Source organism: Haplochromis burtoni, unplaced genomic scaffold (genome assembly GCF_018398535.1).
Source record: "Haplochromis burtoni strain Fernald_Lab_line unplaced genomic scaffold, NCSU_Asbu1 Contig_62, whole genome shotgun sequence".
Taxonomy (NCBI): domain Eukaryota; kingdom Metazoa; phylum Chordata; class Actinopteri; order Cichliformes; family Cichlidae; genus Haplochromis; species Haplochromis burtoni.
Genome location: NW_024582423.1, coordinates 219,830 through 238,926, shown reverse-complemented (window position 1 = coordinate 238,926; position 19,097 = coordinate 219,830). Strand labels below are relative to the sequence as shown.

Below are 19,097 nucleotides of genomic sequence, written 5' to 3'. Positions count from 1 at the left end.
CCTTTAACTCTGCTCATAAAATAGCTACTTGCGTTTTCCCCTCTATTTTCCATATAGAGGAATTTAAAGCAGAAGAAACGAGTCGTATGTTTTATATAGCCATACCTTACTTAATAACCAGATTGTCTATACAGCAGCTTTAAATATCTTTACAGTAAGTATTTATGTTGCTTCATATTGAGTATTTAAGTCTTACTATTGTAAAATTGGAACTTGTATCACCTACAAAGTGTGTGAAAGGATTAGTCACTGTTTTTCCCTATCAATATTCAACATTTGCGCCAAGCATAGGGATGATTTAGGTACGTGAGAGTGGAACGCTTTTCTTTTTTTTTTTTATCAACATTGCATTCACATAGCCAAAGGAAGGGCTGAAAAAACTCAACATTAATTTTTTTCTCTCTTTTTTAAGCTATATTTGCCCAACACGCCATGCTGGATTGAAATTGTGACTTGAAATATTATTCTGAGCTAATACCAATATTCTATTTGTATGGTTTGAAATTGAGTTTAGAATGTCAATATAACTTCAAAAGCTGAGCTGTTAACAGAATATACCCTTCAACTTTTGTTTTGTTAAGTGCAATTTTTAAAAAATGCGTTTGTGGTACAACTTGTCTTTGTCGAGATGAACACATAATAGGAGGAAATATTAATGCATTTTATTATAATGTGATTTAAAAAGGTGTTTTTTCTTATTAATTTATAAAAGTATTCTCTAAGATATGAAAGGAGCCCAGGCTGGCACGCCTAAACTCCACAGACAGCTCATTTACAAACTTTTCAAGCTCTGACAGCAGAGGCTTGGTTACATGCAAGCTGAGCATGTGCAGCAGCCTGCAGAGCTCTGCAGAAGACGTCCAGCTGTGCTCCAGGCCGTGCAATGAGTTTGCAATTAGTCTAAGATATCGTTTTGTTGCATATTCTTATTATATGAGTGGGAGATAATATGTGTGCAGTGTAAATGGGTGTTTCCTGCAACACAAACAGAGAACAAGGTGAAATGAATATTAAACTGATGGACAATAACTAAAGGGAAACCATTAAAAACAGATGGTGAATGACTTCTAGCTTCTAGCCATAAACCATTTGCCAAGAATGTCACGAAAAAACCATGGGATAGTTTCCACCTCAAGAGTTCAACTTCATTGATAATGCATATGAAAAGAAAGAGTGATGGTACCTAATAGCTTTGTAAGACCCCTTATGGCAGCTAACAGCCCTGTGAACCCACCGGAAGGCATTATTTTTCTCATGCTGTAACTAGGGAAGGGCTGATTGTCTTTCATGCTCCATCCTGTCAGAGCAAATGAAGTCAAACGGAGGCTTAATTACAGCGATAACTTGTTGCCCTGCGGCTAAAAAACATCTGATCACTAAACAGCTGGGAGGAATTTTCTATTACTTGATGAATGCGTAATTGGGTCCAGGGTGACTGTCAAAGAGCAGTTTTCTTTAAGTACAACAAGGCCTCCTGCTGTGGGATTTCTCAGTCCTAAGGGTGTGTGTGAGATTATATTGTGTTTTGCAGTTTTATGATTTAGTACGGCTTGTACCATCCATTAGCTGCAGCTACTGTTGTGGGTTCACATTATTCTTCCACCAAGGCAAAAGCTGAGGTGGATGTATGCGATCAGAGCCATCTTTCTGTCTGTTTGTTCCTAGTAAGATTACACAAACCTGTCAAAGTGAATTTAATGAGCCATGAACGTAGAGCATAAGCCGAAGAGGATCCTACTAAATTTAGGCGTAGATTCAGATCGCTTTTAAAAATGCACAATAGGGTATTGACCTTGGTGGATCTTGATCTTTGTGAGTACCCTTATAGGATCAGTACAGTACACACTGCACAGACACACTGTAAAATTTAACGTGCCTAAAATGGCTTGACTCTCGGCTGCCTGTGAAGCTTTCCTACAGTGTAAGAAGCTGCCTGAACAAAATAGTAAGCAACCTAATAACAAGTTGTTTGCTTGTGGCAAAAGATAGAACATGCTTTTTTCCATTTGGCTCTGTTCAGTGCAAAGCATTCGATTTTTCTGTACATTATTTCCTTCTTTTTTCTTCTTTTTTTTAAATGCACAATAGCGGTAGGTGCTGCTAAAAAAAACATGGAAGGGTGGTAAAGGTGGTTGTTTGCTGTGTAGGTGGTAGTCTTGAACTCTTGAAAGGCTTCAGAGCATTATAGCTTTTGAAGGTAATTGTTGTAATTAGACATACTGCGAGATCTCAAGTTCTGGAACCTCCCGAGTCCTTCTGTCTTGATAGAAATGTAAGGACAAGCATGAACAGAGTTGTGAGTGATGCAACTGTGGATAAAAAACACAATACAGTACATCAGAAAGCAGAACTTAGATTTCTCTATCTCCATGTTATTTATCTATCTATCTATCTATCTATCTATCTATCTATCTATCTATCTATCTATCTATCTATCTATCTATCTATCTATCTATCTATCTATCTATCTATCTACCTACCTACCTACCTACCTACCTACCTACCTACCTACCTACCTACCTACCTACTGTTGAAATCTCCCAATTCTTCTACTCTTACAGAGTAATGCACACTTTGTCTAATGAACTACAAATGATTATGTTTCTTTTATTCAAGAGTATAATAGAGACTAAACTACATACATAGCACACCATTAGAACTAAAGGATAATATATGGCCTACAGCTGTTAAGCTAATTTACTACATTGACTACTGGTCATAAAATGGCATATGTTTAACTACTAGTCTCAACACTACCTACCTACCTACCTACCTACCTACCTACCTACCTACCTACCTACCTTTCTATCTTAGAGTGAATATGTGTTTCTGTATGGACACTTTGAGGATATAGGTAGTTTAGTCTTTCAAAGGGTTTTCTGCCCCCAATTGTGCTGCTTCTTTCTTCCTCTGCAATTTTGTGCATCTTTTCTTTTCTATTCTTTGTGTGTGTCCCCCAGCACTTTTTTATTTCTCTCAAACAAATGTGAGATCCTGAACTGAGCAACATGTCAATAGCTGTGTGTGCTCAAAAAGTGGCCGGCTGAGCTACTCTTTTTTTCTTATGACTGCCAGTTCCGATGAAGAGGGGTCATGCAGACATATATAGAAAGCAGTGACTGCAGATATGCACTGGTCTGTGTCGGGGTGGTCTTTAATCTGCAGAAAAATGGAGGAAAAATCCCATTAGTAATTCAGCTTTTCCCTGTTATTAAAATTTAGCTAATCTGTGTGCATGTGCACATATTTTTGCTAAGGGGTGAGGGTTTAACAAATTTATCTTTCATGCCAATCAATATAATCACAAAGCCAATGTTATCATGCATCATTATTGCTGTCTGCTGATTATTATTATCCAACGATTCATACAGTTTCTTGACCATCAATCCATTCATTGTCTTCCACTTATCCAAGCGAGGGGTTTGGAGATTATCACAACTGTCACAGGGTTAGAGGTGGGTTTATGCCTTGGACAGGATGCCAGTCCATCACAGTGCTAACACAGAGAGAAAGACAACCGTTCACACTCACATTTACACCTACGGCCAATTTAAAATGTTGAAATTTGGACTAAATATCTACTCCAAAGACTCCAGAGTCCAGACAGGTCCAAGGCAGCTGGCAGATTTGAGGAAAGGACCTTCTCACTGTGAGGCAACAGTGATAAACACTGTGTCACTTTACCTTCTGGTTACCATCATTTGAATTATTGCTTATTGCTTATTATAATTTGCTGTGCAAAGAAGACATAAATACCTCAGTAATAGCAATAATATGGCATACAGGCATACACGCACACACACAGCTTTCTACAATAGTCTTACCTATTATCACAGCAGTTAGCTGAAAGCATTTTTTCAGATTGCATCACATTTTTCTGAAATGCTCGAAGAGCGTGCTGATAAACAAAATGCACCATATCTATTGATTGGATCTACTGATTGGTTGTCCTAGAAGCGTAGTCTTTTACCAACAGGTTACGGATTTTCTCATTTGTAGCAGCAGGCCCCCAAGCCTTCCTCATAACACCCTCACTGTGTTTCTGTTAGGATCCGAATGCAAAGCTATTACACACTGGAGGGTTTGTCTCAATCACACTGAATGGCTATGAATTTTAAATGTGGGATTAGGGCCTACAGAGAAGCAGGCACATGGGAGAGACTCAGTCAGTTGAGTGCTAATTTTATTTTTTATTCATTCATTTATTTATTTATTTATTTATTTTCATAAAAACAGCTCAGCCAACACATTGTTAACAGGAAAGATGCATTGCTTATGCTTTAGTCCTTCAGCTGTTCTCCCAAATCAAACCAAAGCAGGCACAAATGCTCCACAAGCAAAGAATGTGATGATGACAAACATCTCTTTTCCTGTCATGGAGAATCAGAAAATATATTAAGTAAAAATTAAAACAGCAACAGATGCAATCTTGCAAGAGAAATGTCCTTTATTGCAGAGGAGCTGAAGCACTGAGCCACCCCCACAGGGGAATGACCAAAGATAAAGACCTTTTTTCTTTTATACAATATTCAAAACAAGTAAACATTCTTGGAGCTTGGAAGCAATTTGTCATTATCTTATGATATTTACTGCACATCAATTTTCCCTTATCTTAGAGATTCTCAGAAATGGAAACATGTTCTTGGCAGTTGGACGCAGTAACATTTTCTTTCATTAACTCTCTTTAAGCATAGTCCGTTGAGTTGAAGTGACCGAGGAAGGAATATGCTCGTTTCCTGTTATTCCCCTAACTGCATTCCTTCCCCAAATTATTTTAGCACATCCACAAACAGAATATGAAAATATGACCATACATGGAAAAGATGAGTATTGAGAAACATAATCATTGTTGAGGATGAAAAACGTGTAAAACTGTTGTTGGTCAAAAATATATTGCTCAAGGATAATGCTACATTTAAATCAAAGCCATGCTTTCAAATATCTGTTAAATTCAAATCAAAAGAGTTTATTGTTAGTGGTTCTTTGTGTGAGTCAGTAAAGTTTGAGATATGGATTGAATCTTGCCTTATTTTGTGTATATTCTGTGATATTGGGGGTAAGATGAATTCCTATGTGTTGTATATTTTCTGATGATTCAGTTAATTGTAGAGCTGTGGTCTTTTTGAGCAATAACTAATCTTTTTTTTTCATCCTTACTGTTGTTTTAGATGAAGACATGGAAGACTTATCTCCATATGAACCTGTTGCACCCAACTGGCACCCTGACACAAGCCGTTTGGCTTCCATCTCTTCAGGTATCACAACACTGATCTTAACAAAATGATGAATTTATAATAATGCCCAGATTTAAAATTTCTTAGGGGATTTTGATTTCCGACTTAAGTTCAGCGTTAACATGCCAGGTTTGTTGATTATGATTTTGATTATGATTATGATGATGGCATATGGCAACAAAAATCTACTTTTCTTTAACCCAAAATATTATTTTTTACATTAAAATAATTTACTAAACTAAACTAAACAGCTCCCGAAATGCCGTAAGTTGCAGGATTTTCTCTTACTTAAACAACTGAAAACTGTACTATTGGAGTTTCTGTACACCCATCATTACCTAACAAAAGCAGTGTATATGCAATAGATATGTACAACAAAACTAATGTCAGCTACATTCACAGTTACATCATTTTCCAGTATGTTTCTAACTTCACCAGGCACACAATTCTTCTGTATTTACTCGTTTCTATAATTTTCCTTTTACTTTTATTTGATCCTTGATCCTTTGCTCATACCGAGGCTGCTAGCTTCTGGCTGACTCTGAGCGCTGGATAGCTTTAGCCACTTTTCCTTTGTTAGCATCTTTAAAATGTCCATTCTAGATCAGGTTGATTTAAGTCTTTTTAGGTTTGTTGTTACAAATGTTTTACTGGTGGTCTCTTCATAGTTTACTTGCTCACAAGTATTTATTAGTGTAGGTGTGCATGTTGCACATGCAAGAAACTGGACATACATGAGCCACCTGTCCTGGCTGAGAATGCAGAACACTGAATGATTGTGGTTCCTGATTGGTGTCTAATAATAATAATACTAGAAATGTTAGGTTAATAGCTGTTCTGGAGAGAATGCAATATAAGTTTAATAGGGCCTAAAAAATGTGCAGTGGGCTACTCGTTCCTCATTGGCCATCTACCAGTTATCTGTCCTTGCCTTTGGATAAATTGGGTGCTTATTGTTTAATCTGTCCAGCATACAGTGGTTTTGTTGGCCGTGTGTGCTAAAGTATACACTTTCAGTGCACCACCCCACAGCTATTGATTGTGCGTTCAGTTTGATTTCCTCTTTGGTTTACTAATTAAACAGCCTGGCCCTCAACAGAAGAGCTTTAGCTTCTCTAATGCACTAGTTACTATGGCCACTCTATCAGTAATCAGTGCAGATCTTAAAAGACACCGATATAATAATAAATGCATTGCAGAGAAGCATGCATTAGTATAGACGTTACTTGACACAAAAGGATTTCTGTTTAATGCTGGAGCTATAGGCTACACTCACTTGAAAATTCAGTCATTTTCTTTCATTCAGTTCTGACAGAAATTTCCAGATTATGTTCCTTTTCGGGGGGGTTTTCTTTTTAGCCAAAAGCTATCTACAAACACTGAAGACTGCACATTTTCCTTTTCTCTTTGCTGATGTATCTTCCTTTGTTTTATAACTGGGAGGTACAAGAAAGACACGCTTTTGCATAATCCCCTTAGCTTTAAATCAGTAGTGCCTTACTTGTTTTTGAAAATAGGTTTGTTTGATATATTGAAAAAGCGAGACCAGAATATATAAAAGTGCTGGCTTTGATTAGTTTGGAGTTTTTAGAGATGATAGAAAACTGCCTTCCCTGTTTTAAGTACATCTAAAAAATTCTGAAAATGCATACTTCTGCCAAGGCTGCACAAATCTCAAAATTTGTTACCTTAATAATAGAAAATGTGACTGAAACATGCACACATGTTTATGGTTATATGAAGTCATCCTGATTTATTATTGGTTTTAGTTTGGCTTTAGATTAAAAAAAATGAAATCAAGCTCATGACAGTTGAATTATGATATTTTCAGTTTATGTTGTTCTTGCACCTCCTATAGGCAAAATACCATTAAATATTAATTTCATCTATATAGCACACATTCACAACAGCAAGGTTGAGATGTTGCAATATTATACAAAGCTACCCAACAATTCTGTGCGAGTTCGTTGAAGAATGTTGCAAAACAAAATAATAACACTTGTCAGACTGGTGGGATCAATAATGGGAGATCGGAATCAGTTAAACATCAAAAAGTATACTAGTAATGCTGCAAGCCTTTGCTCAGGCTTGGCTTCACTTTCTGATGTAAAAAACGTTAGAAAATCAAAGCTGAAAAGGTAATCATATTTATGATATCATAATGACAATAAAAAACTATGTCGATATGAGAGTCAAGAGTCAATCAATTACATGCAAAGAGTAATGCCATTTTGGTTCAAATTTAGTAATAAGAGTTTAAAAAGGGGAGGGCGTGAATAAGGGGTCTTTGCTTGTTTGTTTTTTTCTTCTTTCTTCCCCCCCTTCTCACCGTCTCTTCTTCCCTTTGGTTTTCTTTCTCTCCCTCTCTTTCTTTCATTCTTTCTCCCTGTCCTATCCCCCAGTCATGTCTGTCCCGTTTGTAGCAACCGAAAATAAAATAAATTCATAATTATAATAAAGGTCAATCAAATGGACCAATATGGCAAGGCCATGATGATCCACTTGGTAAAATAAATCCGCTTGGCATCTTTCTTGGCCTTAAGACAACAATTCTGATGGCTAAAGATCCAAACGGGACACAAAAAAAAAAAAAAAAAAAAAAAAGAATAAGAATAAGGGGTCTTTGGTTGTCTTTAGGTCACAACAGCATTAAATTTCACTAATCATGGCATGAAGTACAGAATAACTGAGAAGGGGGTATAACTTAAGAGGGAAATGGAATTTAAAAATACAAAGTGCTAGAACAACTCCAAAAAGTATGTCTATCACTATAGCAGGAATTAAATTATGGATCAGTCTAACAGAAGAAATTAAAGAAAGTAACAACATAAACCAGTTTAAAATGAAATATAAAAAACACATTTTTAACAAATATAAGAATGAAGAAAACAGGGTTAACCCAGGGCGGTAATGTTGTTCGTAATAGTGTTTTAGTTTGTTTGTCTCATAATTTGTGAATCTGCAAACGTTACCACTTTATTTGTTTTGTTTATTTGTTTGTTTGTTTTGTTTTGTCCTTGCTTTACTTTTGCTTCATACGTTGTTTGTTTAATTGAAGGCTAAAAGAAAATTATATCAATGAGAGGTAAGATTTGAGGAGGTAGGGACTAATAAGTGTTTACTTACAAACAAAAGAATGGAATGACATTTTGTAATGATTGTGAAGCCACATGCTTAAAATAAAATTGAACTGAACTGAACTTGAAAAATACCGCAAAGGTAAAAGTAACTGAAGAAAATTGCCATTAAAAAATGAAGTTTTAAATCACTGTAGTGTGTGTGTGTGTGTGTGTGTGTGTGTGTGTGTGTGTGTGTGTGTGTGTGTGTGTGTGTGTGTGAAATACTATTCGGTTGAGTGATAATTAATGGAACTGCGTGTCAATTCCATTAATTAGCTTTTTGATTTACTTCCTCACTCATCCCACTGTTTGTCATTTTCCTCTTTATCATTACAAGGTACTTAATTTTGTTTACTTAAACATCATTCATTTAAAAACTGCCGACATGAGGAATCATGAAATTGAGTCTGATTGTGGTGTGAGTCTGTTAAAGCATGTGAATGTTTTTCATAAAAACATAAATAAGATATAAATAGAATATCAACATCCAGCATCAGCATAAACATGTGCTCTGTGAATGGGGTCAGCCTACTGGCTGACGCTACACATAGCTGTTACATGATGCTTTGCTTGAAGTCAAATGAAACTCAGAGTTTTGTTTGCTAAATAAAATAACTTTGTTTACCAAATGTTTATCATATCTAGTTCATTGTTCAAGCAAGAGGAGCCAAATATAAAAGCACGTAGACTGAAGAAAATGTTCAATTTTAATGAAAAATATAAATATATATAAAAAAATTTGGAGGAATTACCTGAAAAGAGACATGCAGGGTGCATGCATACAAATTGGGAGATACACACAGGGAATCATAAAAGAGAAAAGAGAAAAACACAAAGAGGGTGAAAAAAAAACCAGGCTCATGGCCATCACATTTCTGCCATCTTCCTAGTTGTTTAATATTCATGGTTCTGTTTTAATTAGCTTTATTATTATAATTTAGAAACCCACAATATTTGTTTGAGTCTATAATAATAACCAAGAAATCTGCCTCTGTGTTCATGTTTTTTGATTCAAGCTCAAAGAGTACACAGTGTTGTCATTCAAGTCATGTAGACTCATTACTAATTGTGATGTTAACCACAGTTGGAAGTAGAAATAACCAATCTCAGCTCACACCATGAAAACAGTGTGACTTTAATACATATATAAATTATTATTAGCTTGAGAATTTCCCAGTTTAAACAACTTTATTGTCACTTATGGCTAATTAATAATAATATTGTACAATTAAATATACATTGATTAGTTTTTAATTATGTCTTCTAACTAACTGATGAATTCTCATAAATTTAAAATTATTTCACTAGTGAGGAATGACTGCTGGTCTGTGGAAGCCATGATGTTGCCCTGCGATCTTGAATACAGTGGGGAAGATAGACATTGTTGTTCCACCTAATCGTGATTCATGTAAGTAGCTAGAGAAGATGGTACAAATTTCAATTTGTGTATGGACTTCAGATTTAGGATACGAAGGATCCTACCTATATTTTTTTAATCTTGGAAGGGGGTCCAAAAATACAAAAAAACACAGCAGGTGAGGGAACTGACTGGAGTTAGTAAATAAAATCTTATCCTCTTCTTTTTTCCTCACTTAAAGCCTCATTTCCTGAACTGAATTCAGGGCTGTAATACTCAAAAACTTTTATAAACTGACTTATTTATTCCCAATATTATGACAATTACTTATTTTTGAGCAAATTAGACATGCGATCCTCACATCTGCAAGACTGCTGACAACAAGCTAGCTAAACAAACAACTGGTTATAAGCTCACATTATTCCAGCTAATGTTAGGCTCAGATATCCTAAAAATCTTATAAATAGTATGATCACATTCTCACATTGTATGAGAAAGTGGCAGAGTCCAACAATGTTAGTGCAACTTCAAAGAAAGTTTTACTAATGTCGGCTAACAGAAGCTAACAGCAGCTAACAGGGGAAAGAACAGCAGCACTTTCCTATAGAAAAGTTCAAGATATCCTTAACAAATCACCTCAGTGTCACTGTTAGTGGACAAAAGTGAGATACACTGACTCACTGACTCATATTGGACTACTTCCACAAAGTTTTACAGCCTCGAGAGCAAATTGGCATAGACACATATTGACAGCTGAGGTAAACTGCAGACTGACAGCCTCACTGCAGATGAACAACAGCCAGAGTTATCTGTCCTACAGCAGCTACCGTAGCAAGGATTATGCACCTGAATTGAGGGTAAAAAAAACTCTAATTTGACGGGTCTGCAAACCACTGACATCTAGTGGAGAGATTTTCCCGTAATGTACTTTTAAGAGTGATAACTTGTTGTGAGCTAATTCTTTTTTGTCAAAAACATAATAAAACACACAAGGTTACAAAAAAATGAATGAATAAAGAAAGAAAGAAAAGTTAACAGCTTAGAAGTCCAACTCCCTTCCTGAAAGAAAATACAGTACAATGCACCTAGACATATTAAGATACAACAGGGACTCATTACTCTATCCATTTTGCTTCAGCTGTTTCCTCTACTCGCTTCAAGGTGAAATATTGGATTTGCTCTCAAAAATCTGTTTAGCCGCAAGCTTTCCTCATTATTTATCATTTCTGAGGGCAGGGTAATTGATTGTGGCACTGACATAAAACCACAGGCAAACAGATAAGTAATTACACACTTCTTTTATGGAAATACTTCTCCCTTTGATTGCTAAACCAAACAAAAGTATTCATAATCATGTCTATAAATGTTCAACTATATAGAGACTTGGGGAATATATGATATCTGGTTAGGATTGTTCTCAGATGAGAACAGGGAAATCTACACCCTCCAAGAGGAAAGGTAGAAAATTGAAAAATAATCTCTGCTATTTTAAAAGTTTTTGTGTGGAAGGGAGATAAGGGACATAAGTGGTGCTAGAATAAAAGAAGAATTCTGTACTACTATATGCACTCACACTGAATTAAAATGAAACAGAACATATGGAGACTGTTTCTGCATTGCCCCGAGTGATACCTGGAAAACTATTTCACACAAGCTGCTCCTTTTAATGGGACTGTGTAGTCATAGCCTGATTTTGCATATCTTTGAATGCACATGCAGTTTGCTTGCATTGTACACACAGAGACAAAAAAGACAAAGAGCAAATAGCAAATTTAATCCTGTGGGACGTGTCTTTTGAAATAAGGTCAGTGACTATACTTTTGCGTGTCCATATTTCTTTTTCAGCAACAGTGATGACAATGTACTCGAGTATGGTTTCATCAGAAACACAGAGATGAATTGTGCTCTTCTTGCCCTGGCTTTGCTGGCACTGTGCACCTGCATCAGCAATGTTTCATCACCTTAGTGCTCAGCACAGTTGCATCTCGGGCTGAATAAAGTGTCCTTGTCAACACCAGTCTCTTTGCTGTGATGGCAGTATGGTGGCATTTACTAAATCCTCCTTTCCTCCGCTGCCATGCACCTTTCATCACAAAAGAGGGATGGTGATTATAGGTTAGTACTAATTTGTATCGTGACAGGCTATAAGCATGCCTCATCACAAAAAAGCATATTTTGACTTTGACAGTTTTTGCTGATACTTTAAGGTGGACATAATTGTTGCGATGTCACATATCATGTACTGGAGCCCCCTCGAACAAAAGATGGTTGTCAGTCACAAGGTAGGGCAGCCAAGATGAAGCTTACCCTGCACGTTGTATTCAGAAAGACAACTGAGACCATAAACTCATCATGAAATCTTTATCTTTATCGCCAAGGGCGATCGTGGCTCAAAAGTTGGCAGTTTGTCTTGTAATCAGAAGGTTGCCGGTTCCAGCCCCGGCTCCAACAGTCTCGGCCGTTGTGTCCTTGGGCAAGACACTTCACCCGTTGCCTATTGGTGCACCCCAGGGCAGCTGTGGCTACAATGTAGCTTGCTATCACCATCGTGTGAATGGGTGGATGATTGAATGTAGTGTAAAGCGCTTTGGGGTCCTTAGGGACTAAGTAAAGCGTTATACAAATACAGACTATTTACCATTTGAGGTTATAGATCAAGTGGGCAGAGGGGTAATTTTCCTGTAGACAAACATACAACTTAACTTCTTTGCAACCAGAGCAGTCTCCCCCTGGTGGCCATTTCTTAGAATACAGGCTTAAGTCACTTTGATGTTGGCTTTTGGCTGACAGTAAGCTGATTGTAAAAAATTATAGTGGGGGAAAAAAGACAGTATAGTGATCAAATTAATTAAAAATAATGCTTTTTAAATGTGCCAATGAGGAAATTAGGTTAGCAATAAAGTTCTTCCTTGACCTTATCACTGCTTTAAAGGTACATCTAGTTATATTTAATGTGACACAGCATAGCTTGGCATAGTTTAACTTTCCTCATCCAGCTGATACAAACATGCTCCCTGTCACATCCATCAAGTTCAGTGTCAGATAGATTTTGCCACATTTTGGCGCAGAGACCAGGTCTGGCTCCTGCAGTCTGGTTTCTGTCACAAGGTATGATACCTCCCCCCTGCACACCTGTCCACATTAAGCTTAAACAGTCAGGTTATTGGCAGATATTTTTCACTCCTATGACTAATGACACAGGCAATTCTGTCAGTTCAGGGCAGAGGTTGTGGTTACCTCATGACGGAGATGATATATTGAAAGGGAGCCAGGTTTGTATAGGGGAGCAGTGGAAGTGTTCCTTTGTGGAGCAGGAAAGCTATGGAAAGTATTTTCCTTTGGGAGGGCTTTTGACAGCTTCAGTGAATGCAGTATGGCCAGCATTCAAGTCTGGTGATGCTAAACTTGTATTCTTAACCTGCTTAGTTGGTAGAAACTCATAGTTGTGAAAATGTGTGAAAATTTGCAAAAAATAAAATAATTATCCGAGCAAAATGCTTTAAAGAGAAGTCCCCTACAGACATGCACTCTTCTGATGATTAATTTTCTATTAATCATCAAAAATTTCCTGCTTGATGTGGATGAATGTGCTTTTCTGGAAAAGGTTACACCACCTTAGCAACCCAGTATCGTGGGAAACCGTGTAATAGACACGCTGGTCTACCGGGTCCATTTCACGCTTTGCATCTCCAAAACGTGAAATGGACAGGCTTGCAGAAGTTGCATTACTATATGCCAAATTTGCATTACCAGCAGGGGGAGATAATATATTTAAAGCCGCAAAGTCGGTAGTGAGCAAAAAAACTCATATTAAGTACATTCCAGTGTCCTTAATTGTCGGAATCGATTAAGGTAGGGGGGGTAATATGTATATACATGTAAATGTGTTAATAATTTCTGTTTAAACACTTTAAACACCGTGATTATTTTCATGCTGAAATAAAATATCTCCCTCTTCAGATTACTGTAACTTACTACAAATTCTGCATTTCTGAGGAAGCTGAGTAATCTTGTCCCAGTCATGTCTGATACGGGATTTAAGCTGTTCAACAGTTCTGGGTTGTTCTTTGTTGATGACAGAGATGCTGGCCTTTGAACTGAATGCTGATAACAACTTGGATCCTTTTACTTTGTAGTCTGGAGGAAAGTGTCCATGTTTTCCAAAAATGAATTTCACTTTTGGTTTTGTCTGGCCACCAAACCGTTTTACACATCTCCCCAGTTCATTTTAAATGAGCCAAAAGAAGACAGCAGTGTTTCTGGATCATGTTCACATGTGGCCTCTTCTTTGCATGAAAGAGCTTTAACCTGCCTTTGTGGACAGCACAGTGAACTGTGTTCACAGACAGTAATTTCTGGAAGTGTTTCAGAGCCCAGGAAGTGATTTCCATGACAAAATGTACTTGTTTTTAATCCAGTGCTGTCCAAGGGCTCATGGACATCTAGTACTGATATCTGGCCTTCTCGTAGGGCAGATGTGTCTCCAGATTCTCTGAATCATTTGATGCTATTATGTCCTGTTAATGGTGAGATATTCAAAGTCCAGCTCAGTGAACCTTGGCTGATCTTTACTTCTGAGAAACTTTGCCTCTCTCAAACTCAATCATGCTACTGACCTGTTTCCAATTAACCTAATTGGCTGATAAATCTTGCTTCAGCTGTTTCATTTTTGTACAACTTACTTTTACAAGCCTTTTATTCTGCCCTCAGCTTTTTTAAATGTGTCACTATCATCAAATTTAAAATGGCCAAGATTTTTATGGAAATACAAACATTTCTGAGTTTAAACATTTGATATATTTTCTATGTTAAATTGTGTTTAAAAATATGTGTTTATGAGCTTTGTAATTCATTGCATTCTGTTTTTCTTTACATTTTACAGTGACCCTGTCACCTTTAGTATACCAGAAGGATGCATGATGAATGCATTAACAGCTAACTGGGCATGTCTCTCCTGCCATTGTTTTTGAAAATTCCCCCAAACCTAAGTTTCTCAAATTACAGCCCACAGTGGCCCTTTTTATTGACGTTATAACAATAAGAGAATTCACTTTCATGCATCCACAGTTCATGTCAAACTGTGACAGACGCGTTTGTATTAAATTTCATCTCTTTTGTCATTTGACATGTAACACTGAAAAATATGGCCGCTTTTAGGAAATGTTAACAGCCCAGTCAATAATGGTTAAACAGTTCTTTTTTAAATTATACTGCTGATAGAAGCAGTCAATTCCTCTGAAAAGACACATTTTCTAATTGAAAATCAAAATCTAACTTAAAGTTAGATGTACATTTTTGGCTTCATAAACTGGCACACCTTGCCCTAAATACTAATCTCACGGGAAGAAAGCATTTGCTATTAGACACCCAAATTTGCTTCTGTGAGAAAAAAAAAATCATAAGTATTGATATTTTTTTAACAGGAGCTGTAGTTAGTTTTTACCTTCCAGCTGTTAACAGAAGTCTTTTTCGAGAGTGAGACAGCTGGGTGCATTCACACATTGTGGCACAAGAGCTGTAACACCATTAATTACTTCCTTAGTAATAAGAAGAATTTTTTTCTCAGAAACTGCATGGATTGGGATTTAAAAGTAACTGACAATGTGAACATCACTTCAGACAGGTGAGCTGGCATGCAAACCTCCAGTTTATAAGCTACAGTATCATAATTATAGTTTGATCTGTCAGTATGTGTCACACGATTCAGTGTCAGATTTTACGCATTGCGCAGAATATGATGCAAGTGTTGTAGCTCGTTCCTTCACTGTGGTCGGTGTGTCTGAATTAAGCTGTGAAGGACATTGAAGTAAGCATGAACCTCTGAATGACAGAATGTCCTCACTTTCCCAGCAATGATAGGGCTCTCAAAAGCCCTTTTGAGATATATCATCGTACCATAAGTTATGCAACATAATATATATTTCAGCTAATATTTAGAGTGGCTGAACGAGTCATTAGGCATGAGAGAAAGTGATTAATCAGTTGCAGCTCTGTTTTCTATGGCAGCATCTGAGATGAAAACAATTTCTGTGACAGAAAAAAAAGCTTGTGCTAGAAAATTAAAGGATGTATAAAGGATGCACTTCACAGATGCTATCAGGTCAACAACAACAAAAAGACTGAGTAAATATGCAAGATGTGTAATAACAATATTGTTTAAGCACAATCATCTGCATAATAAACTAGTCATTATTCATCTTACACCTGCTCGGATTTTTTTGCTCATCTGCTCTAAATCTGACTTGAGACAGATTTAGTTTAGCACATCATGAGCAAATCAGTCAATGCTTTACACTTTTCAAACTTTTAATTTGAAGTCATAAATTGCCTTACTTGTAAAACATATTAACCGCATGATCTTCAGTAGAAAGCTTGGACACAAAGGTACATCGGGACGTACATGCACATAAACAGCAGTATGTGCATGCAGTGGGGTTTTTTTGTCCCTCGAAGGATCTTCATCATCAAATGATAGGGGAAGCTAAGTGAGTCTTACCCTGAGGAAATCTGTTGATAATCAGTTTTCCATCCAAATCCAATCCTCTTTGGGTCTCTAAGAGTTGAGTCCTAAGTAATAAGAAATGCATACTTTCCCTGTTCTAATCAAATTCTGCTTAGCACCACGGGGAATCTAGCAAATCAAAGAAAGAGGGGGGCAACAGGAAGACACTTTTTTATTTGTTTATCAACCCACACTTACCAGTAACAGACAAACAAATGCTCCAGCAAGTTCTGCTAGTTCAGAGTTGGAATCTGCTTCTGCCGATATAATTGTTTTAAGGACACTTACTGTACCTTTCAACCTGCTGATCACTATGCTGATTAAAGCTGCAACAGATAACGTTTTCTTTTCTATACCAATACAGGCTCTGTACATTGAACCAGAGTTGTGATCCATAACCTCTGTTTTCTCAGTTACAACTCCAAAGACCTGTCCTCAGATCAATAAGACACCAGGTGCGAAGGTGGGAGAGAGAATCTCCTCTCCAAAGCCCAGATGAATGGCGTATCACACACAGGATGCAAAGATATCATTGACCGTAACTGTTAATATGCTCCTTGTGAAATATATTCTGCTCTCAGTGACTCGGTGGTGAGTTAATTAACTTATTAGGAACAGAGGGTAGCAGCGAATCCTGCACTGAGAGGTTCCTGCAGGAATTAAGTTTAACATCCCTTAGTTAGACCTTGTAACTCTCTGCACTAAGCCTCTCACCTCTCGGCTCCGTGGGCCTACCATCCAATTAAATCCAGAAAGCTGTTTCTACAGCTGAGAAAAAGGGAACGGGGCAACAGTCCTGCTCAGCATGCTGTTGAAATGTTTGACATTTTCACATTGTCCTCATACACCCTATAACAATTACTATTAGATACACAAACACTAAGTAATGGTGGGTGAGGTGGGGGGTGTTAGAATGTATCTTTGCATGTGTTTGTTAGTGAAAGATTCGTTTTGTGCACGCTTGCTGTTGTGCCTCCATGCATATATATTACTTTGTTTATATGCTTCATTATTCTGTGTGGATTTTCTAATCAGTTCACCCTCAGTCCAGCCAGAGCTTGTCTCTCTCTGGGTCAGTAATGAGAGTTGTTGCAGGCACACTTATCAGATGCCCTTTTTAATAGTCAGCGTTTTATTAACAAGTCAGAAATAAATAACAGTAAACAGCAATGTTTCAGTTTGTTAGTAAGTTTTGTTATTGCCTCCTTGTGTGCTGGTAATGACGAGACAAGAAGATTCTTGATACAATATTGGCCAGGCTGACCTAAATACACTTTTGTTAGACTTGAACAAATTCTGCATCAGAGCCAGTGAAGACTACAGGAGGTAGACTCAAGGGTCACTGAACGTTTTCATACTAGGAAACGTCACTTGAAGGCAACAGAAACATCTCAAGTATTTAGAAGTGTGTTTGCCATGATTTAGAGATCCTTTGGATATCATTTTCCCACCTCCACTCACACACATTTATTTTCACATAAAGGTAGGTAATCCTGCTTCTATGTGATTATACAAGATCTCCTCTTTTTAGCAATTTCTCCATGATACCTGGGGACATTCAGCTGATCCGTAAGAATGATGACATCTACACGTTTAACTTGGCTAAAAGGGCTTAGGGAGATGATGTTGTAGATTTGGTGCACCATCTTCCTCCATATAGAAAACCCCACTGCGACATGGAGAATAGAACTAATGACTGATGAGCCCTTTGACACAGAAATGCTTGACATGCTCCTCGGGGTCCAGACTAAAGACTTCCCTAACAAGCTCTCGCGCGCTCACCCAGGGCTGTATTAAATCCAAACTTTGGCACCTTTCCTAATTACTGAGAACATACCCAGAGCCAAGAGCTTCTTGCTAACCTGGGCTGAACTTCCCTCTGCAGCGTAGTGTCCCTTGAGTATAGGATGATATATGAAATGCAGAATTCAAATTAGGCTGACGGAGAGCAATTACTGGGGAAAGAAGATCGCTTCCTCTTTGGGGAAGAAGTATCAAAATCGTGATACTGATTACACGAATGTTTTATCCACTTCCTTGCATTTATACAAGCTCTGTCCACTTCTTGTTCTCTCTCTCGCTTTTTATTATGCCCCTTTTTTCTTTATTTCTCACTGAACCAAAGGTCTTAAGTAATTTTGTTTCTCTCCATCTGTCTTCCTGTAGATGTCTCCTATCGCACATTTTATCCCCCCGCATCCTTCTCTTTAGTCTTTTCCTTATCTTTCCTTCTTTGCCCGCGTGTGCTATACGTGCAGAAAGAATAGATGGTTGTTTCCACCACATTGCCATCAGTGGAGCCTTGTTTATGATGCCCACAGTGTAGAGATCCTTATTAAAAGCCCATTAACAGTCAAACAGCAAGATCGCAAAGTGACGACAGCGCTTTGAGAGTTTTTGACAGCAAACCGGAGCACGACGTCTGAGACACACGTTGTTTACGACACAAAACAGTCATTTAAAGATGATTTCAAACGTTTGCATCCCTCAGTTCAATTTAATACATGGCATTTGTCCTGCACTTGTGCGCTTAAAACATCCCCACAGACACGATCGTGCAGCCAGAAGGCAGCACAATATTTACGACTTGTTTTGTCCTTAATGACACTGATTGCATTTCTAGTATCTACAATAATAATCAGCCAGTGCAACCCATCCACTTGTCTGTCATTCAGTTGGCGTCCTCGCTCACTCATTAATGTATGTTACGACAACTAACAAGGTAAGTTAATAGATAGGTGTTGATTATTGTGATGGTGAGAGCTGTTGATTGCACTGCTGATGTGCTGGGTTAATTATTCTGAGCAAATGTCGCGCATCTCTTCTGAATCAGGATGACTTAATTGAAAGCTCTCCAGCCTGTCTCTGTAAGTGGCTGTCCAATC

General features: G+C 37.5%; 1 protein-coding gene across 3 annotated transcripts in view; it reads left to right on the top strand.

Moving 5' to 3' along the window:
- Positions 1-19,097, top strand: part of LOC102311349 (GDNF family receptor alpha-2) — a 68,463-nt gene that overhangs the window by 12,029 nt on the left and 37,337 nt on the right. For all 3 annotated transcript variants that reach the window (XM_014333674.2, XM_005922623.2, XM_005922622.2), the window contains exon 3: positions 5,169-5,255. In XM_014333674.2, the coding sequence (XP_014189160.1) occupies positions 5,169-5,255 (87 nt within the window). The remainder of the gene's footprint in view (positions 1-5,168; positions 5,256-19,097) is intronic.